Below are 18,096 nucleotides of genomic sequence, written 5' to 3'. Positions count from 1 at the left end.
CATGCCTCTCTAAGGATTTAAAGTGACATGGACTCTCCTCTGTATAGCTTTTCCTGAATACTGAGAATTCAGGTAACAGGCAAAGCAAACTGAAGACTGGGCTTCAGGAAGTCTTAGAAGATTGCAGCCGATTAAGGGAGAGAGATAAAGGACATCAGAATAAGCACCGACGTGGGAAAACCAAGCTGCAAGAAGGGAACCTGGAGAAGGTATTTAAAGAAAGAGTGAAGGCAACAGACTTGGGAGTATAAAATTACCGCAGGTTTAGGATGCACCTTTAAAAATACAGTGTTACACTCAAGACAAGACAAAAAAATATTGTGATCTTCATTTTTTCCCTGTTTAAAGCTCTAGAACATGGTGAAAAGAAATCCCCAGCATCCGGGGCAGAGGTGAATAAACCAAAGTGATGGTAGGCATACCTGTGCATGGATGCTTTCTATGATATTCTGATGTGCTTCATACTTCCTTTCATTAACCTCTGTTTTCACAAGGTGGATGTCAAAACATTTTGAAGCCTGCTTGCTTGACAGGTTGTATTCTAAGTCACAGGTCTTCCTCTTGAAGCAGTAACAGCGATCTTCTGGAGAACCCTGAATCTTGAATCCTTGATTAATCTCTTGCTGCAAGACTTCAGGGAGAAAAAACGTTCTAATTCTTAACTCCATTTTTTAAAGTTACCATCAAAATAATTTAAGAAAAGGTTATCCTGGAAGAGAACATAGCATGCATGAGGATGGCAATAAAAATCTTGGTATGCTTGCAGCAACACAGACCCTTCTATAAACTTGTGAAAACTTCTAACAAACTCTGATAAAACAAATTATTGATTGGAATTTGATTAATCGGTCTGGGTCAGTGTAACATAATGGAAAACAGGTTAAGTGATGGAGAAAAGTTACAAGACAATAATGCTGTGGAAGAGTGGAATTGAAAGTGTGGAAATGTCTACATCACAACATGATTATGGATACAAGAAAAGACCTGTGTCATTCTAGGTGCTAAAGTCAAACATTTGTTCTTTTTATTAATAATCTGTGACCAAGTGTGGCTCTGGCATAAGAGCCTGAGTTTACTTACAAAACACTAGGGAAAGGTATCAACAAAGTGGAGGGCAGGCCAAGAACATCAACGAACCACTTTGATTAACGGGGAAATTGCCACGAGGACTGATTAAGAACTAAATTGATCTAACTCATACTAACCAGTAACCAACAGGGGTAGTCTTCAAATACATAAATAACCCCAAAGATATCCCAGCAGGAGCAACTTTCTTTACTGGATTGAAGGCTAATAGCTTTATAATCTCTCTAAATAATTTAACTGCTCATCTGAGCACCATACTGTGGAAAGGGTGGCAGAAAGAAGTACTAAATGCCTTCCTTAGCTCTGATGCACAACCACTTTGAACCTCAAAGAAAACATTTGATGTTCCTTTATTCTTCATATGAAAACCAGAAAAGACCTATTTGTAAAAAAGCTTATGAAATGCGCGGTTTTGCTGTTAAATTATTATTGCATTATTAAGCTTATTCTGCAGTAGTCATTTTATTCTCTGCAGTTAAACAGAACTTCACAGCATGTGTTTTATTCTGTTTGGCCAAACTCCAGGCTTTTGGCTCCTCTAGAGAGCCTAAAGAGTTGCCTGCAGATTGTAGAAGGAGTTACATATGTTTAAGTGGACTAAACAGTACATTGAACAGGAAAAGGCATTTAGGGTTATTGAGAAGTAATGTCTCTGAAGTTCTGTCTATTTTACATATTTATTACAGCAGTAACACGCTCACTTAAGTATTGCTTGTCCTACCACGAGATTCTGAGGAGTGCCAAAACCGGTGATGTCTCTAACTCCTTTAATTTATTTTATTACTGAAACTAACCTTTCTCCTTCATTTAGAAAATGATGTATTGCTGATCATTCCAGCTGAGTGCCCTCTCTTAATTTTGGGTTTCTAGTCTCACCTGTCTCAAGAAGCTCAGTGGATGCTTCCTCCCTAAGAGTAAGCAGAGCATGCTCTTGAAATATCTTGTGTCGTTTCTGGAAAGAGCTCAGCCATTTGCTCTCAGCTTGCTGCCTGTGAGCAGGATCACTGCTGAAAATATCCCTGCAAAACGTGCTATGAATATGAGTAAAAGACAAGCTGTGAGAACATGCTGGAAAATTAAGAAGCTGCTTTAATCATAAAACATGATTAAAGAACGCCATTACTTCAGGTAGGTGCAGCTCTAGCCTACCAAATTGCTGCACAGTTTGGCAGATGGACAGATACAGGTTTGAGGCTTATTACCTCTGTTTTAATAGGTATATATCTCAACTGGGCCTCAGTTACACCATCTCTAAGAGGGGGATAAAATCTCATATGCCTATTTGATGACAGTGTTATCAGCATCATTAATAAAGATTTGAGGGAAATTTTCCTTCAAATACCTTCTAATGCTGCGCTTCATACTATGATGAGAAAAGCACTGCTGCTCATTTAAATAAAGATCCTATTCATTTGCGGGATATAATGTTGAAGTAAACTCTTCAGACTTAGTATTTCTTTCATGCAAGTGCTTAGCAATAAAACTTCTGGTGATTAAAGTGAACCATTTTCAGACTAATGAAGAATAAATTCATCTCCTTAATGGACTGGAAGGAAAACCACATGTATTCCTTTACCAAACAACTTCTGAACAGAAGTTGCTGTTCAGTGCTGAGAAGGAACTCGGCACTAACCTGATAGGCTGCAGTTTGTAAATACTTGAAACAAAATTTTCATCCTGTCTGTACCACTGGTTAAGAAGCTGCAGTTCTTTGTCACATTCAACGGCAGGTTTATGCTTGAGGAATGAAGATGACACATTAAACAGATCCTGCTCATCTGAAATGTTCGAGTCCGATTCTCTGTTAGAGTGAATTCCAGTTATTTGCCAGTTCCCAAAAATCACCTGCCTGATCATCATCCATCTGCACTGTTTTTTCAGTCAGAACCGTCTCTTTTGATTCCCCATGAGATGCATCACTTACCATTTTCTGCTTTTGCATTATTTCAGTTAGTTTCATTCTCCCAATTATACCTTTAATTAATTCTAAGTTTTTCTTTCATAATATTCCTGGGATGACAGGATCATCAGGCTTTCGCCCAACAAAAACCCAAAAGCGATGAAAAAAGGCATACACAAAGGAGACAAATGCAACCTTGATTTACATACAGCACAAAAGCCAACCTAACAGGTTTCTTATAGTGTGTATCAGTCAAGAATTTGCTTCGCTATCCCTTCTTCTTTTGCATTCTAGGTTTACAATATGCCCTTTCTTTATATAATAAAACCAGTAATACACTTATTGTACCCTAAAAATATAACTTCAATTGAAATCCAAAATTAATTAAAAAGATCCCGAAAACCTTACAACAAATGTTTGATGTCTCATCTCTTGACACCTCTTCAAAATTTCCAGATGTAGTAAAACATTGTGGTGATCACTTCTGACACCACCTGGAAGCCCCCACCTCAGGCCCATCAGCTGGAGTTACAACCTCTTTCTTTACAGTAATCGTATAATTGAGGATAGGATTCTTCCATTCATTAGTGCATTTCTTTCTGCCTCTGATTCTAGCACAAATATACATAATGAGATCAGGTTGTTGTAATAAAAAGTCATTGCAGTATGGATTATTTTGCTGCATTTAATGGCAGCAAAAGCTTTGAATGAGTCAAAGGATAAATATTTCTCAAATAAGACAGATGTTCTTACAGGGGATATACTTCATACATTTGTAACTTAAGTGATATGATGTAGTGATGCACCTTACCAAGATTGTGCATACATGCACAAACGTGACAAATCACATTTTAACCATTCTGCTCACAAGACACACAGTTTAATTGGAGATTTAAATACCGATGAGCCAAATTTGCATGTGCAAAATGTACATCTAAATCCAAATTTTGTGCACTACTCTTCCTTCCAGCAGATAAAATTCTGAGCTTGCAATGCTCAAAATATTAAACTACTCAGAAACTGGCAGGAAAGACGAAGCTAGATTTCTGAGTTGTCTCCATCTCTTCACGTAATGGAAATTGCATTTGCTTGGTATACAAGAATCTCCCAGCTTCAAATCAAAATTTCCAGATTTACTCCTGTGTATAACTTTCTTCTGGTGACGTTCTTTCCTCCCCTTAATGGTTTATCATTAACACCTTCAAAAATATTTTATCATCTTTTAAAATACCTCAGAGATGTTTTCATATGCAGAGAAACAACGTGTTTATCAACTGTATTTTTTTAGAAGAGTAACCAACCATGTTCTTAAGACTCCAGACGGCAAGCTGTTCATCCATCCTTCTTTCACCTCTTCAATACTTCTGTCATCTTCTCTCCCTGAACAGATATCCCAAGAAGTTCAGTGTTTGCTTTTCATGTTTAGCATGTGTCTCCTCATAGAATACGTTTCTTCCCCATTTCCTGATCGTGCAAGACACTGACCACCCCTGCTTCCTTCGAGTTCATTGATACAGCATCTAACAGAGTAGGGCTTGTGTCTGTGAAACAAAGATTACTGTGATGATCACAAAGAGATTCTGCCCAATCTTTACCAGTCAGAGGTTGTAGTAGAGGCCTCAAGTCTATACATTTAAAACGGGAGAACATAAATCAGGAGGGAGACATATGGTAGCTTGCGCACTATGTTATATGCAATGTGACATAGATTATCTTAATTAGTTCCAGGTGTGAGGCATCAGTACCAGCCAGTAGTTTATATTAATTTTTTTCTTCCTCCCCCACCCAATATACCTTTCTATATAAAAGCTATGAAGGAAACACGCAGTGATGCTGAGCACCATTTTTTGCCCATGCTGGGAGGAAAACCAGGGGAGTGATAGTATCTGTAGGTATGCACTGTGAGAGAACTCTCACCATGCCATGGAATTAGGAAAGACAAGGTAACTGCTCTTGAACTCATCTGACTGAACAGTTACTTGACACACACACACACTAGCTAATAAGCTAACATATCTGCTTGCACTCAGAGCATTTTAAACATCACAATAAGTAAGTTAACAAAGAAAGGAATATACCAAAATAGTGGATCCACATTCATATAAGCTACTACAATTACCTTGTAGAACTTCACCTTTTTAACTCTTTCAGCCTGATTGCAATGCCTGTTAACGAAGTCCAGGTAGCCTTCGTTGACAGCATACGTGTGGATTTCTTTCGTCCCAGAGAAGCAAGCAATGTATCTCCTCTCCTGCCATCAAATGAAAAGGGATGGAACTAGAGCTCATTAACAATACATTAGAATCTGCACTGACTTCTGCAACACAAATTTATGGAAAGCAATGCTTAATCACATGGACTATAGCTATATAGTCAACCTAAAATTATCCATAAGCATTTATATGTCACAGATCCACTGCATGGAGACAAACTCTGAAACGGGCACTAAAGCCACTCAGATGCAGTCAGTTTTATTAGAACAAATTCATTTGCCTCTATACCTGGTCACCCTGTTTCAAATGTCCACTTTGTTCCAGGGACAGTTCTGTTACTTTATTTACTTCTACAAAGTGAAAACTTTCTTCCCTTTTCAGATTTAGGAGCATACGAAAACTCAGGTTTTTGTACTGCTTTCCTGCTAACAGGAACACTAGGAAGCAAAGCACTAAGCATCTGCTTGGACACTACCAGGGAACCCCCCCCCCCCCAACCAAAACCCAAAAAAACATGTAGTCACAGAAAGAAAATCTTCCTATGCATTCTTTTTCATATAAACATCACATAGGCAGCTTTAATTTTGGCACATCCTTACTTCTGAGTAAGATGGATTTCCTTCCTTTGAGTGGATTTGTAACTTTAGCACTATTTTAATCTAGGAAATAAATTTCTATACTACATCCTGTACTTTTATCATCTAAAGACATATGGCATGAGGGGAAAAAAATCATAATCATACTGTATGCCAGTTAACTAAAACCTGGTAATATTCTAGTGCTGATTTTCAGAGAAAAATATAAAACTAATAATGCTGTGCAAATTTGTTAACCGTCTATAGAGGCTATGTACTTTTTATCAATGGGCTGCTACATTTTCCCTGTACTATTATAAAATATCTCTCTTCAAGGTCAATTGAACCATAGTTTTCCCTACAAGTAGAGATCAAATGGTTCCCTGCAGTGGAGACAGCAGCTCTTTAGATAGTAATGCTTTCTTCACATTTGTTTTTCCTGCAGGAAATCATAAAATGCATTACTGACAGAGACACTTACTTGATTTAAAGTAAGATCCTGCTCTGAAGAGTGACTTCATACAAGCCTATGTTTATTGCCTCTCAGTGACACCATAACGGATAATTGTTTGAGAAGGAAAAGATTATCTTTTCCTGAATGACATCTTCCAAACTCACCCTAGACTGATTTTTCCTTTTCACTGATCATTACCAGTAATAAAGATACTGCAGAAGAAATTACGCCCCCAGAGACACCCACCCAACCCCATTCCTCTCCACTAAGGCTGTGCCATTATAGTTTGGCTTTCTCTGTCATTGCTGTGACTTTATCCCATCTCACAACATAAGCAACTTGCAGTAGGCAATCACAGTAAGAGTTTTCAAATTTCTGCTGCATTGTAAACATCAATACTTAAAACACATACTACTGTGGGAACCACAAGCATGAATGCTCAGACACAGTAGCAAGGGATAGCTAGGTAAAACTCTAAACTAGACAGACAAACTTTCAGTCTGACATAGGACACCGGTGTCTGGATATAGATTCTCATGTGTCTTGTGTAATTCAGCCATTTAGAGTCACTCCTCACTTTGCTCTGAATAAAGGAGAAAGAAGAGAAACAGTTAATTCTTTCTTTCACCCACATCAAATATTCTAACATGATTTTCCAGTGCCTAGTCAATATATTTTGTCTTATTTCTGAGAGTACACCAGATTTTCAGAGGTTGCTTCCATGGGCTCAGAAAGAGAGTAGCAGGAAGCATAACAGTGAGACAAACGGAAATTCTTCTCACCATAGAGCAGCCCCATTCTGAGATGAAGCCAAATCCATGCTGGTGAAAGAATAGGTGACAGTGACAGAAAGAAAATCTACAATCCTCTTGTCTTTTACCATAACCCAACCTCATGCCAGAATTTATAGCTCTGCAACCATAAGCTTAGCTTTTGTTTTATTGTATTGTCCTGCAGCAATGAAGATTTATCCCCTATTCTCTTCTAGTCTTGCGTATGAGGATGTTTTTCCCCCTCCGCTTCCTCCTCCAGTCCACCCAGGATTCCTCACGCTTCTGGTATTCTCTCTGTTGAATGACCATTTCCTCCCCCCTTCATTCTGCTGTTAACTACAAGTGCTTAGGGTGCCGTACTATAAGCCACAAAACATAGTTGAAGGAAACAATTTCCAAAGGGGAACTATTTTTGGTTCAAGACCCGTTTGATGATTTTCACAGCATGAAGTTCACAGTGTAACCCAAAACCACTTGTATTGCCTCAGATGAAAGGAGTATAGTCTCCCTACGTTTGCACTTCTACCAAAGGTCCTATATGAAGAAATGCTGGCTTTTTTCCTATTGTTCTTTTACTCACCAAAATCGAATCGCTCATCGGTTGGGCATGCTTTATCTACCCACCCCACGTACAACCAGTTGCAGCAGTACCGCAGGCATTAGCAGCCTTGATTTCAGTGTCAGCTGTGCCAGGCTGACCAAGGGGGTGAGCAGGACATGCTAGGGACACACTGCTGATTAATCACAGCTGTCACCCCTCCACCCACCATACTGAAAGGCAGTCTGCATCATTCCCCGGGATTCGATACGTTACGGTGCAATGGAGCGTCTTTGGTCTTGGTACTAACAGCACTGAACGAATTTGTATTTAACATCATGCAAATACAACTAAAGACTTCTTTGAAGTTTCATGTGAAATAAAGTATAAAATACCAATGCGATAGTGACAGTTCTTGTGCCCCTGCCATACTTTTTTTTTTCTGTATTCCTCAAATACCTGTATCAACAACAGAGAGAGCTGGATAGATTTTGGAGAAGAAGTCACTGTGCTTCAGAGATACCAAACCATTTTACAGCAGAAACTGCGTATGTCCTATGCTAATAGCTCCTGTAAGTTGAGGCTGGAAAGTGCACTGCCTAGTGATGTGCTCCAGGGCACCGTAAGGACTGACAGAGGCAAAAAAACTGGGGGGGGGGGAGGAGAGACTCCCCGCCTCCTTAACAGCAAGCAAGTTGCTGAGAAAAGTTTTGAAAGAAAAAAAATGCATAGCTTAAAATTCATTAACTTTCAGAGGCATTAGCAATCCTAACCAATTCAAATATGTACTAAAAGACTGAAGAGAAAAAATATTTTGTTAAATTTCAGTTAAAAAACCTAAACTTCATTTAAGCATTGGTATTGCCACCTCAATTTTCTGCACCAAATTTGTCCCAAGGAAAGATTCTCGGAGACAAATTTGAAAAAGGGAAAAAAGTAAGCTATGTTTGATCAGATGAGATTTCCAAGTGGTTACTGCAACAACACTATAGATAAAAAGTATTTTTTTTAAAAAGCCCTTTCAACTACTGCTTCAGTAAGTCAATTAGTATCCGTGCAGCATGGAAAATTTTGTACACCGGCAAATTCCTTTTTAATCATCCTGTATTTTGGACACTTGCTACTTTCACTTTACTGTTACTAGTATCGACACTTGTCTTCTCAGGCCAACCAAAGCTTTACCGCAAAACCCATGAATTTAAATAGGTGGCATAGCCCTACAATCAAGAGACTCTTCCCCTACTGAAATAAAGCATAAACCACCGTTTTTCCACTGCCAGCGGGTTTTTACTTAAAAAAAGGTGGTGGTGGTGGTGGTGTATTTTTCAAGTGTTTAGAATTCCCTCAGTAGTCATGATCTGTATTTACAGTTGTGCCTTTCTTGATAAGAACAATTACATTTTCCCTCTCCTCAGTTGTCAGTGCTCAGGCCTCTCCATGATACCAAGTACCTCGATTCTTGAAATGACCCTGTTCCAACCATCATGTCATATGAGAAAATGGTTTAACGACACAAATTACCTTTCAAAATTTACAGAGAAGCAAAGAACCGATACAAAAATTCCCAATGCAAAATATTTCCCTTGAAAGTTGACTTCCAAATAAACACGTTTACTAACAGAACCAGAGGAGATTGCTCGGATATCTTCCCAAGAGCGTGTGATTTATAGGCAGACTAGGAGCTGAAAAATCAGGCATTTCACAAGGTTAACAAGTTTGCCGCTACACACAGTAACACTATAAAAGCAAGAGACGTGGTTCTTACTTGTCCTTCCTCCACCCTCCCTAACTAATCTATTCAGATAAATTGTCATGGCAACTTTATACACCAAGGATACTAGCAAAGACAAGTCAATTCCCCTCGGAGATGTTGTGAATAGAGAAAGCCCTGCCCATTCTGACGCCGGCAGAGACTAAAGCTAAATGCCCTTCCCTGTTACAGGCTCACCATGTACTACCAGAGCAACTTCTCCCTGCGGCGTTACCCCCTGCCAGGCACTCTTCCTCACGCTGCAGCCACGAGCCTCCAGTTTATGTCAAAGGCAAGACTGCATCATTTGGAAGAAGTGTATCCATGCAGTATGGAAAATTTTATACACCGGCAAATTCCTTTTTAATCATCCTGTATTTTGGACACTTGCTACTTTCACTTTACTGTTATAAATATATATATTATATATATAATAAACATAAAATATATGTTTATTATATTTATACCTTGTGTACTTCACCAGCTTTTACTAAATGTGAGTTGAGTTCAAAAAGAAATCATGACTTTCTGAAATTAAGAATTCTTTAAGAATTAATAGTATTTTCCTTCTTGAGGAAGCACATACATTTACCAATTGTAACTCGAGTGTTTCAATAAAAACTACAGCTTCTTGTTGGATGACAGCAGTACAGAGCATATTTCTTTCAGATCTCTTCACAGTCTCTTCAGAAGAGTGAAAGCCACAGAACAAATTCAATTTTTTTTCCTTCACCTGCAGTCACAATGTTTCATGTAACTTTTTTTTCTTTATATATACATATATATATATGAAGACAGGCAGTTATTTTGCAATATATTTAGTGTATCCTCCTTTGGTAAAACAGAAATAATTTAAGAGAATTTAAGAGAACTATATTAATGTATGTTGCATATAAGCTCTCTTGACACAGACAGTAGCATAAACACTTCCACTCCATCAGCTGAAGTCCTAACACGACAGTCACAGAAACCATCCTCTACTGGCTGCAAAGGCTGGTAGCACCACTGATCAGAGCATCCAGCCTGTGCCCCTAACATCCCACTCACCGAACGCCGTACCTAGCGTGCGCAGTGGAGTGCACTCCTTCAAAGAGACACTGGACTTGCCGTGTGTACTGAACACGATGGATATTCTCCTCTGACTCTCAATGGGATGACTGACCCTCATATTAACAACAAACACAGCTACCCTGAAGAACGTGTGAACATGTACTGAAAGAGGGAAGATGTAATTCTTCTACCAATTTTAAGAATGCTTTCTTTGTAACAGAAAATCCTTTGCAAATTCAAACTGGGCCCTAGAAGTGCAGTAGGCAATACACAATTAAAAAAAAACCAACCATGTACCACAGCAGATAAATAGGCATTTATTAAAGTTCATCTCAAAACAAACAAAAATAACAAAGGACATTAAGGCATCTTGTATTCAGTAACCATTCATATACTAAAGATGACTTCTCTTTCTGATACAAGAGAGCAGATCAGGAAAAAAAAAATTCTCCCAACTCATTTGGCAGAATGCTGACTTCTTCCCACTGTCCCACCACTCAGTCAGCAAACCCCTCCAAGGAATGCCCATTTCTCCAGTGAAAGAGCTACAAAATCTCAACTCATTGAGACACGTGCAAGAAAGCACTTTTTCCTCCCCTCAGACATCCAACCTTCTGTAAAGGTGCATACTGGAGAAAGACTAACAGATGGATACCGCAGAGAGTAACGAAGACATACTCCTGCTGTAACCACTCATTTCTGAGCAGACTAGAATACTTGGCCTTGCTTTCGCCAGTATTTTTCAGCCAGTAACTAGTGAAAACAGGACCACAAGCTCTAGTCTGTATTGCAATGTAACAATTTTTATGTTCTCCTTCTACATTCATATTAGATAAACAAATGACAGAGGTCTTGTTTCCATGGAATAATTTATTTTGAATTATGCCATCAAGTGACCAATCACTGTTATAGTGCTTTTTTCTTCAGTTGGAATAAGAACATCAGGAAATGATTACAGTATCATTGGGTTCACTATAACAGGATTTTACTACAGAGTAAAATATAAGTTAATAAACACTGCATATAGCACTATTCACTTCACCACATTGGCTCTCTATATCCTTTGTCACATTCTAACCTGCATTTAAGGCAAGTTTGTTTGTTGTTTTTTTTTTTTTTTCTTCAAAGAAGACCACATAGTCTCTAGATAAACTTGTGTGACTAGGTTTGCAAGTTAGGAAATTGAGCTTTATAAAATGTTTACTTCAACAAATACGAAAGTTATTAAGAGAAAGATGGTGACCCAAAATTGCACTGTATTAAAAGGTGGAGTTTCCTTGTACCAAAGTCCTTTATTCATCATCTTTAGAACCAGTTTTGCTTAACTATAAAAGAGACACAAAAAGAAAGTATTCAAAGTTTAGACTGCCATTCCATTTATTAGGAAACAAGAACAACATTATCTCCATCTTACATAGAACACACGTATATTTAATTAATAATACAGACTGATTGTACTACTGTACCAAGAGACTGAAAAGCATAAAAAAATATTTCTTAAGCTTAAACACTAAATAAGCTTATTTCCTGAACGTGAAAGTTGATTTAAAAAAAAACAACAACACAAAACCCCAGAAAAACCTCAGGGTACTGTTTCTATTTAATTTGAAGACTCCGTCACCAGCTCTCCAAAATAAAAAAGATGAAGAAATGGAAAAAGTATCCCCACACATCTCTCAGAGAATTCCCATATAGAAATTTAAACAATACAAAAAGAGTATTGTCAAGCAGCTATACTGATTTCCACTGAACCAGCAAAGACAAGAGGGTGGAAGAAATCAATGCTGAGGGAGCAAGTAGAAAAGAATTATTCACTGTAGGATTTGGGGCAGAGAATGCTCAGGCTTGTACGAGACAGCAAGGTGCTCCCACTTGGGACAGCTCCTTTTTTCTGCTTACTTCTCCATTGCCCTCCAGAACCTGGCAGCACCACTAACTATTTTACATCTTGTTGCCATATGAAGACAGAATATTTGCAGTGCATTTGGTTAGCAAAACTCTCTCATCATAAAATTAAAATGTAATTGCTCAATAAATAAAAAAGAAATACTAAACCAACAAAGTTCAAAGAGGAATCAAAGTCCTCCTGACTCTAATATTCGGAAGAACTAAGCATTTTAAAGCATTTGAGAAATATGTAAATTAGAATCCAAAATGAGAAACAGTTCTTACTATTTCTTGCAGATCTTTTTAACGTTAAAAAAGATAACTTGAAAATACTTACATGCTGGACGTGTATAGAAATGAATCAGACACCACAGTCAAATCCAAACAAAGTTAGGAAAAAAAGCAAGAAAAAAAATCAGATTAGTTTTCTTCAGATGTAAGTACTAATTATTTTTAATGTACATACGCAGTATTTTCATAATACTGCATATAATACAGTCATGTTACCTTAATTACGTCCACCCAGTTCCATCCTCGTGGAAGCTCCCCCTTGTTATCTGCAGAATAACGAGGTTTTATTTTCAACACACAAGCTAAGGGGAATCTTTATCTTCTTTAAAATCAACACACAAAATTCTAAAGATCCAAAAACCTTAATTTCTCCACTACAAAGCCATGAGGACAAAAACAGATATTAATGTCTTAAACACATCTTGTTCTTCAAAGTAATTCTGTTTAAATAAAAACACCTCAGTCCATCTGACATTTAATTTAGACAGCAACTCCAACATGAGCTGGGCTGACCAGCAATGATGCATTTTGTCAAAGAACAAAATTTTATGCAGCTTTTCCTTTATACGGCCAACACTTAATATGCCAATTATACATTAGGTTAGGTAAATTATATGCAGAAACTGCTATCACAGGGTACAACTTATTTCTGCAATAGGATACTACTATCCAGATCATTATTAAAAATTAAGGTTGAACACATAAAAGTAATCAGCAGTATTAGTTGAAACATTGAATGCTTTTCAGTCAAAACCCTACCATTTCATTGAAATTATTAAATATCTGCAGAAGCACCTCTATTTTGAGGATACAAACTAAATTACATGTTTTATTTTGCGTTCCAAAACAAACACTTTCATTTAGAAATTACATTTTTAATAATGTGAATTATTTACAAGGGCCCATCAACAAACTACGTCTTTTGCTGAAAGTGAATTTTTAGAAGTCCCAAATGCTCTCCTCCCACAAGTATTTTTTGAAAATTTCACTTTTGTCACAAATTGAAATAAAAGAATAAAACAAAACCAATGACATCTTGAAATCCTTACTCTATAGAAAGTTGCTTTGACCAGAACTAACATCTCAAGCAAGAATAATTCATCTAAAACAAGCAAAACAGAGACCACAGACTTAAAGTAGTTAATCTTATAAACAAATGACTACTGGTTCTGACTCTAGCAAGATGTCACTGCTATAAAATTTGGATTCTCATACTGCTGAAACAAAACAATGTTATAGTGAACAAACCTGTTTTATCGGCTAGTTTTCGTTTCTGGGTTTTGGATAACTGCTCCTTTTTATCTTTTTTCTTACTTGTTGGCACATCAGGAGTTCCAATTGCAATACTATTGCTTACTGAAGTCTGAGAAGGATAAAAATGGTTGTTAATTATTTCGCATATTAGTTCCACAGATACCTCTGTGATTACTGAACCCGACATACTGAAATATCTTGACTGTCAGAAAGAAGCAATGCTGTCAGCAATCTGCAGCTTTTAATCAACATATAATTGTGATTGTAATTTTAAGAACCATGCGTTGGGGATTGGAATTACTCCCTTTCAGAGTTGCAAAGGACACCTCTTACACTTTTTAAATTTAATCATAGAGTGTGATTTAGTCTGAAGGGATTCAGACTTCCCAAACATGGAAACCTTTCCTTCTTCCTCAAAGCAAATCTGCAGCACCACAATGGCCAATAACGTCCTTACACAACACAGAAGCCACAAATAGACCCAGCCTGACTCATTCAAGACCCTGGAGGCACACTTATGCAAGCCATTGCATCCCAGGAAGATTGCAGTAATTTGCCCCCACCCCTGACCAGATGCCTTTAATCTCCGTTTCAGCTCTCCTTAGTTTTGCTTCTGCCCCAAGTCTCCATTTTTATGCTACTCTGTGGGACGGAACTGCAGCCCACAAACATTTTGGTATAACAGCAAAATAACAATTAAATATAATAATTAAGACCACAGAGCATTGTGACACCATACTCTGTGCGTCACTGTTTAGCCACTAACGTGTATACCCAATATACTGATTAGCAACTTAAAGACAGAGCTATGAAGTATTTAGAGTTGTAATAAACATTTTTTGCAGTTTTAAAAGCAAGAGATTAAAATCTGAATTTATCTACTTACCACAGTGTTAACAGGTTGATTTTCCATGAACAACTCTTTATTATCTTTGGCATATTCAAAAAGTGTGTATGTCATAGCAGTTCCAAGATTCGCTTCAACTTCTACCTTCAACTTATCCAATATACTTTGTTTAATAGCTGAAGATCTAAAAGAAACCATAAAACTCAACTATAATCTAGACGGATGAAGAAAAGCTTGCCAACCAAAAAGGCTAGGAAGTGAAGCTGTCATAAATACTTACATTGTGTTGTTGAAGAAAGCATCCATCGATATGACTGGTGCTGTTTGTGGATACGTTTCCGGCCAAGAAACTTCTATTAGAAAGGCTTTGGGATCTCCACTTTCACCTATCTGAAGGGAAAAGAAAAACTTTATAAATCAACAGTTATCAGTCACTTATTAAGGATTACAATGCCAATATGCAAGTCTTTCACTTCTTTAAGACTATCCAAATTCCTTAAGATAACAACTATTTTCATAAAGTTATCAGTTAGAAAATAAAGCTGTTATCTAGAAAAAGTCTTAAATTTATGACATCAATATTAATCTCTACCCTGCAGTTTTCACCCTAGGAAAAGCAGCAGAAACATTCAAAGCTCTCTTTATTATTTTTTTTTAATTGCTTGGTTTTAAAAGCTACTTTGTAGCATCTGCAAGCCAAATACTATACAATCATGTATGAGAACAGAAAAGATGAAGCCCTTTTTTCCCCCCCAAGCATCCAAACTCAAAGCAATACGAAAACAAACCACAAGACAGTGCTGAAATAAAGACGACAATGAACTAGTGACCTAAGATAGCAAAAATAATAGATAAGAATTTCAATATTTACGTCTCACCCCTACAGATATTTTATTCCACTATAAGAAAGAATGAGTAGTAAAAGATTTAAGAAGTCAGTAGAATGAGACTGGATAAAAAAAGCATAACATTAGAAAAAGGCACACTTTAATATAAATAATCATGCACATCAAACCAATTTAGTGAACCCAAATTACATATACAATCCTTACAATTATGTTAAATTAAATAAAAAACAAATAATTTTTTAAAATTTAAAACTAGTACAGGTGCTACCAAAGGCATACTATACAAACAGAAATATCTGTTTCACACAAGGATTTGGAAGACTAGTGCAACAAAGTTGGTTAAACCCGTATTCTAAAACCACTTGAAAATTCTCCCTTATTTCCCTCATTTTAGAATAGGCAATCTGGCTTCATCAAATTATGTGGAATGAAGTGTGGCCAGAAAAAAAAAGTCCTAATCAAGGTTAGGGTACTGTACTTCAAAATAGGAATAGGAAGGGGAAGGAGTCGGTGCTTTTTTATTTGCAGTGACTGTTTCAGCAGAGTGGACTAACTGACATTCAGAAACATCTGTTTTGTAGGTAAAAAAAAGAAATAATAAAGAAATAAATCAGGAATTTGCAACATTTATCAAGACATCATCTACAGTGTTGCAGTCCAGTTCCCACTGCTGCCAAGAAGAGAACTGGTGGTACGGTTTACAGATGACTTCTCTCAGGAAACCACTGTCTGTGCCCTGAGCAAATCCATACAGAAAGCTGCGTGACCATGCTCCTCCTTGCCAGTGCAACCTAAAAATTGGGTAGCCTTACTTGATTACAGAATGGCTGTGTTTTGTATGAGACGTGTGAGACAAATGAGGCTCAGAAAAATGGCATACTAATTCTTTTGACCTTCTCACGCACTTACTTGCAATATGCTTTCTTGTAATACAAATTCTTCTTCATGGGAAAGATACGATTGCCTTTGACACTAAGTTTTACAGTATTTAAATTGAGTTCTAACTTTTCACAATTATTTTTCGTCTAATAAAAATTAGCAATGACCAAAGCTAGCACAATGTAGAATGATACATTGTAGACTTGTAGGCATGTCACATTTGCTCTTTTGAGGAAATTAAACTTACTAATAATGGTCCTATCAGCGAAGGAAGGCTGCACCTACATGGATGGGATTCAAGTGCTCTTAATTAAATCAACTTAATCTCATTACAATTACTGATGTTATTCTGAAGTTACTTGAGAAGTCACAAAAAGGTTATTTTGGATGCCTCCTCCCCACTACAGGGATATGGCATTTTCAGAAGTCTCCCTTCTGTCCCATGGGTGAAAACTTAGGGTTTCATCAGTACAGTTCTCTGGCCGCCCAAAGATCTGCCTCAGTCCATGCCCAGAAGAACTTCCAGGTCTTTAAATTTCAGAAAGCTGGCAAGAATTTCATGCCAGAATCTAATTGCATATCTCAAGCTCAGCACTCCCTGTATCTGCTCCCTGAGCAGACTGTATCGGTGCACATGCCCAAAGCATTTTGTGGATTTTCTCTTTAGCAGGTAGACAAGGCATGTCAACTACCTCTGGACAAGAGACTAGAACCTTGTAACTGAGCAATAGGGAAGGTTCAGAGCTTTACATGCAAATGTCTCTGTAAGTGGCATTTCTGACCAGCTAGTTTAAGTATTACCCAGCACGCTGGCTCCTTCAGCCTTCAGCTGTCAAACGACAGCTCTAGCCATGCAGTACATACACGTGTAAGCAGGATGCCTAGCTAAGGGATAATAAACCCGTGCTGGGAGCAGGTTCCTAAATATTATGCATTGCGCCATCAAGCATCATCGTACCAAAGATCCTGAAACAACAGCCTACGGATCTAGACTTTACTGCCCACCCAATACCCATTTGTTTTAGAAAATCCCTGGCATGTCAACTACAACGCAGCAGAAAAACTTCACGGTGAAACCTGTGCTGCAGCGACTCGCAGACCTTCACCTTGCCTTACCCTGTACTGGAAGGAAACCGGGCTGAGCTCCCTGAAGCACAGATCTCCCTCGTAGATGGAGCGCAGCGCTTCCAGCTCCATCTGCAGCACAGAGCAGAGAAGGGGGTTACCGATTTCAGCCCGAACACGAAGCTCGCGCCCAGCCGCGCTCGGTTTGCGAAGCTGTGCGCAGCTCCGCCAGTTTCCCGCCCTCCCCCCGGCCTCCCCAGCCCCGCCGCCGCCCGGCTCCCTCCTCCCCGGCTCCTCGCCCGCTCAAGCGGCCGGCTCTTCCCTCCCGCTCCCCGCCACCCGGGTCGCCTCCCCTCCGAGGCACTTCTCCCCACGCGGAGCCTCCCTCCCGGCCCCGGGGCAGGTGCGGGGGAGTCGCCCGGGCCGGCTCCCCCTCAGACAGCGGCGCCTCGCGGCCTCCCCGCCCAGCGCGGGCAGGGCCCGGGGCTCACCTCCTGGTCCTCGTTGGCCGCCATGGCGCGCGCTGCGGGGGAGGCGGCGCGCGGCGATGCCCCCCCCCCCGCCTGCCTGCCTGCCTGCCTGCCTGCCTGCCTGCCTGCCTGCCTGCCTGCCTGCCTCCCCGCCGCCGGGGCTAGGCGGGCCTCGCTGGTGCGGCGCGGCCCCGCCGGTGTCGCACGGGGAGGCCC

At 39.0% G+C, this 18,096-nt stretch overlaps 1 protein-coding gene across 1 annotated transcript; it reads right to left on the bottom strand.

The window, feature by feature from the left end:
• Nucleotides 1–11,631: 11,631 nt before the first annotated feature.
• On the bottom strand, nucleotides 11,632–17,962 carry RWDD4 (RWD domain containing 4). The gene is made up of 7 exons (XM_076337530.1): nucleotides 17,902–17,962; nucleotides 17,462–17,542; nucleotides 14,899–15,008; nucleotides 14,658–14,802; nucleotides 13,766–13,880; nucleotides 12,734–12,783; nucleotides 11,632–11,664 (listed from the first exon to the last, which is right to left on the bottom strand). The coding sequence occupies exons 1-7, from the start codon at nucleotides 17,923–17,925 to the stop codon at nucleotides 11,632–11,634; spliced, it is 558 nt and encodes a 185-aa protein (XP_076193645.1). The 5' UTR covers nucleotides 17,926–17,962.
• Between the last annotated feature and the right edge of the window lie 134 nt (nucleotides 17,963–18,096).

This window comes from Aptenodytes patagonicus, chromosome 4 (genome assembly GCF_965638725.1).
Source record: "Aptenodytes patagonicus chromosome 4, bAptPat1.pri.cur, whole genome shotgun sequence".
Lineage (NCBI taxonomy): Eukaryota > Metazoa > Chordata > Aves > Sphenisciformes > Spheniscidae > Aptenodytes > Aptenodytes patagonicus.
The sequence above is the reverse complement of the archived record's forward strand: the minus strand, read 5'-3'. Positions and strand labels throughout refer to the sequence as shown.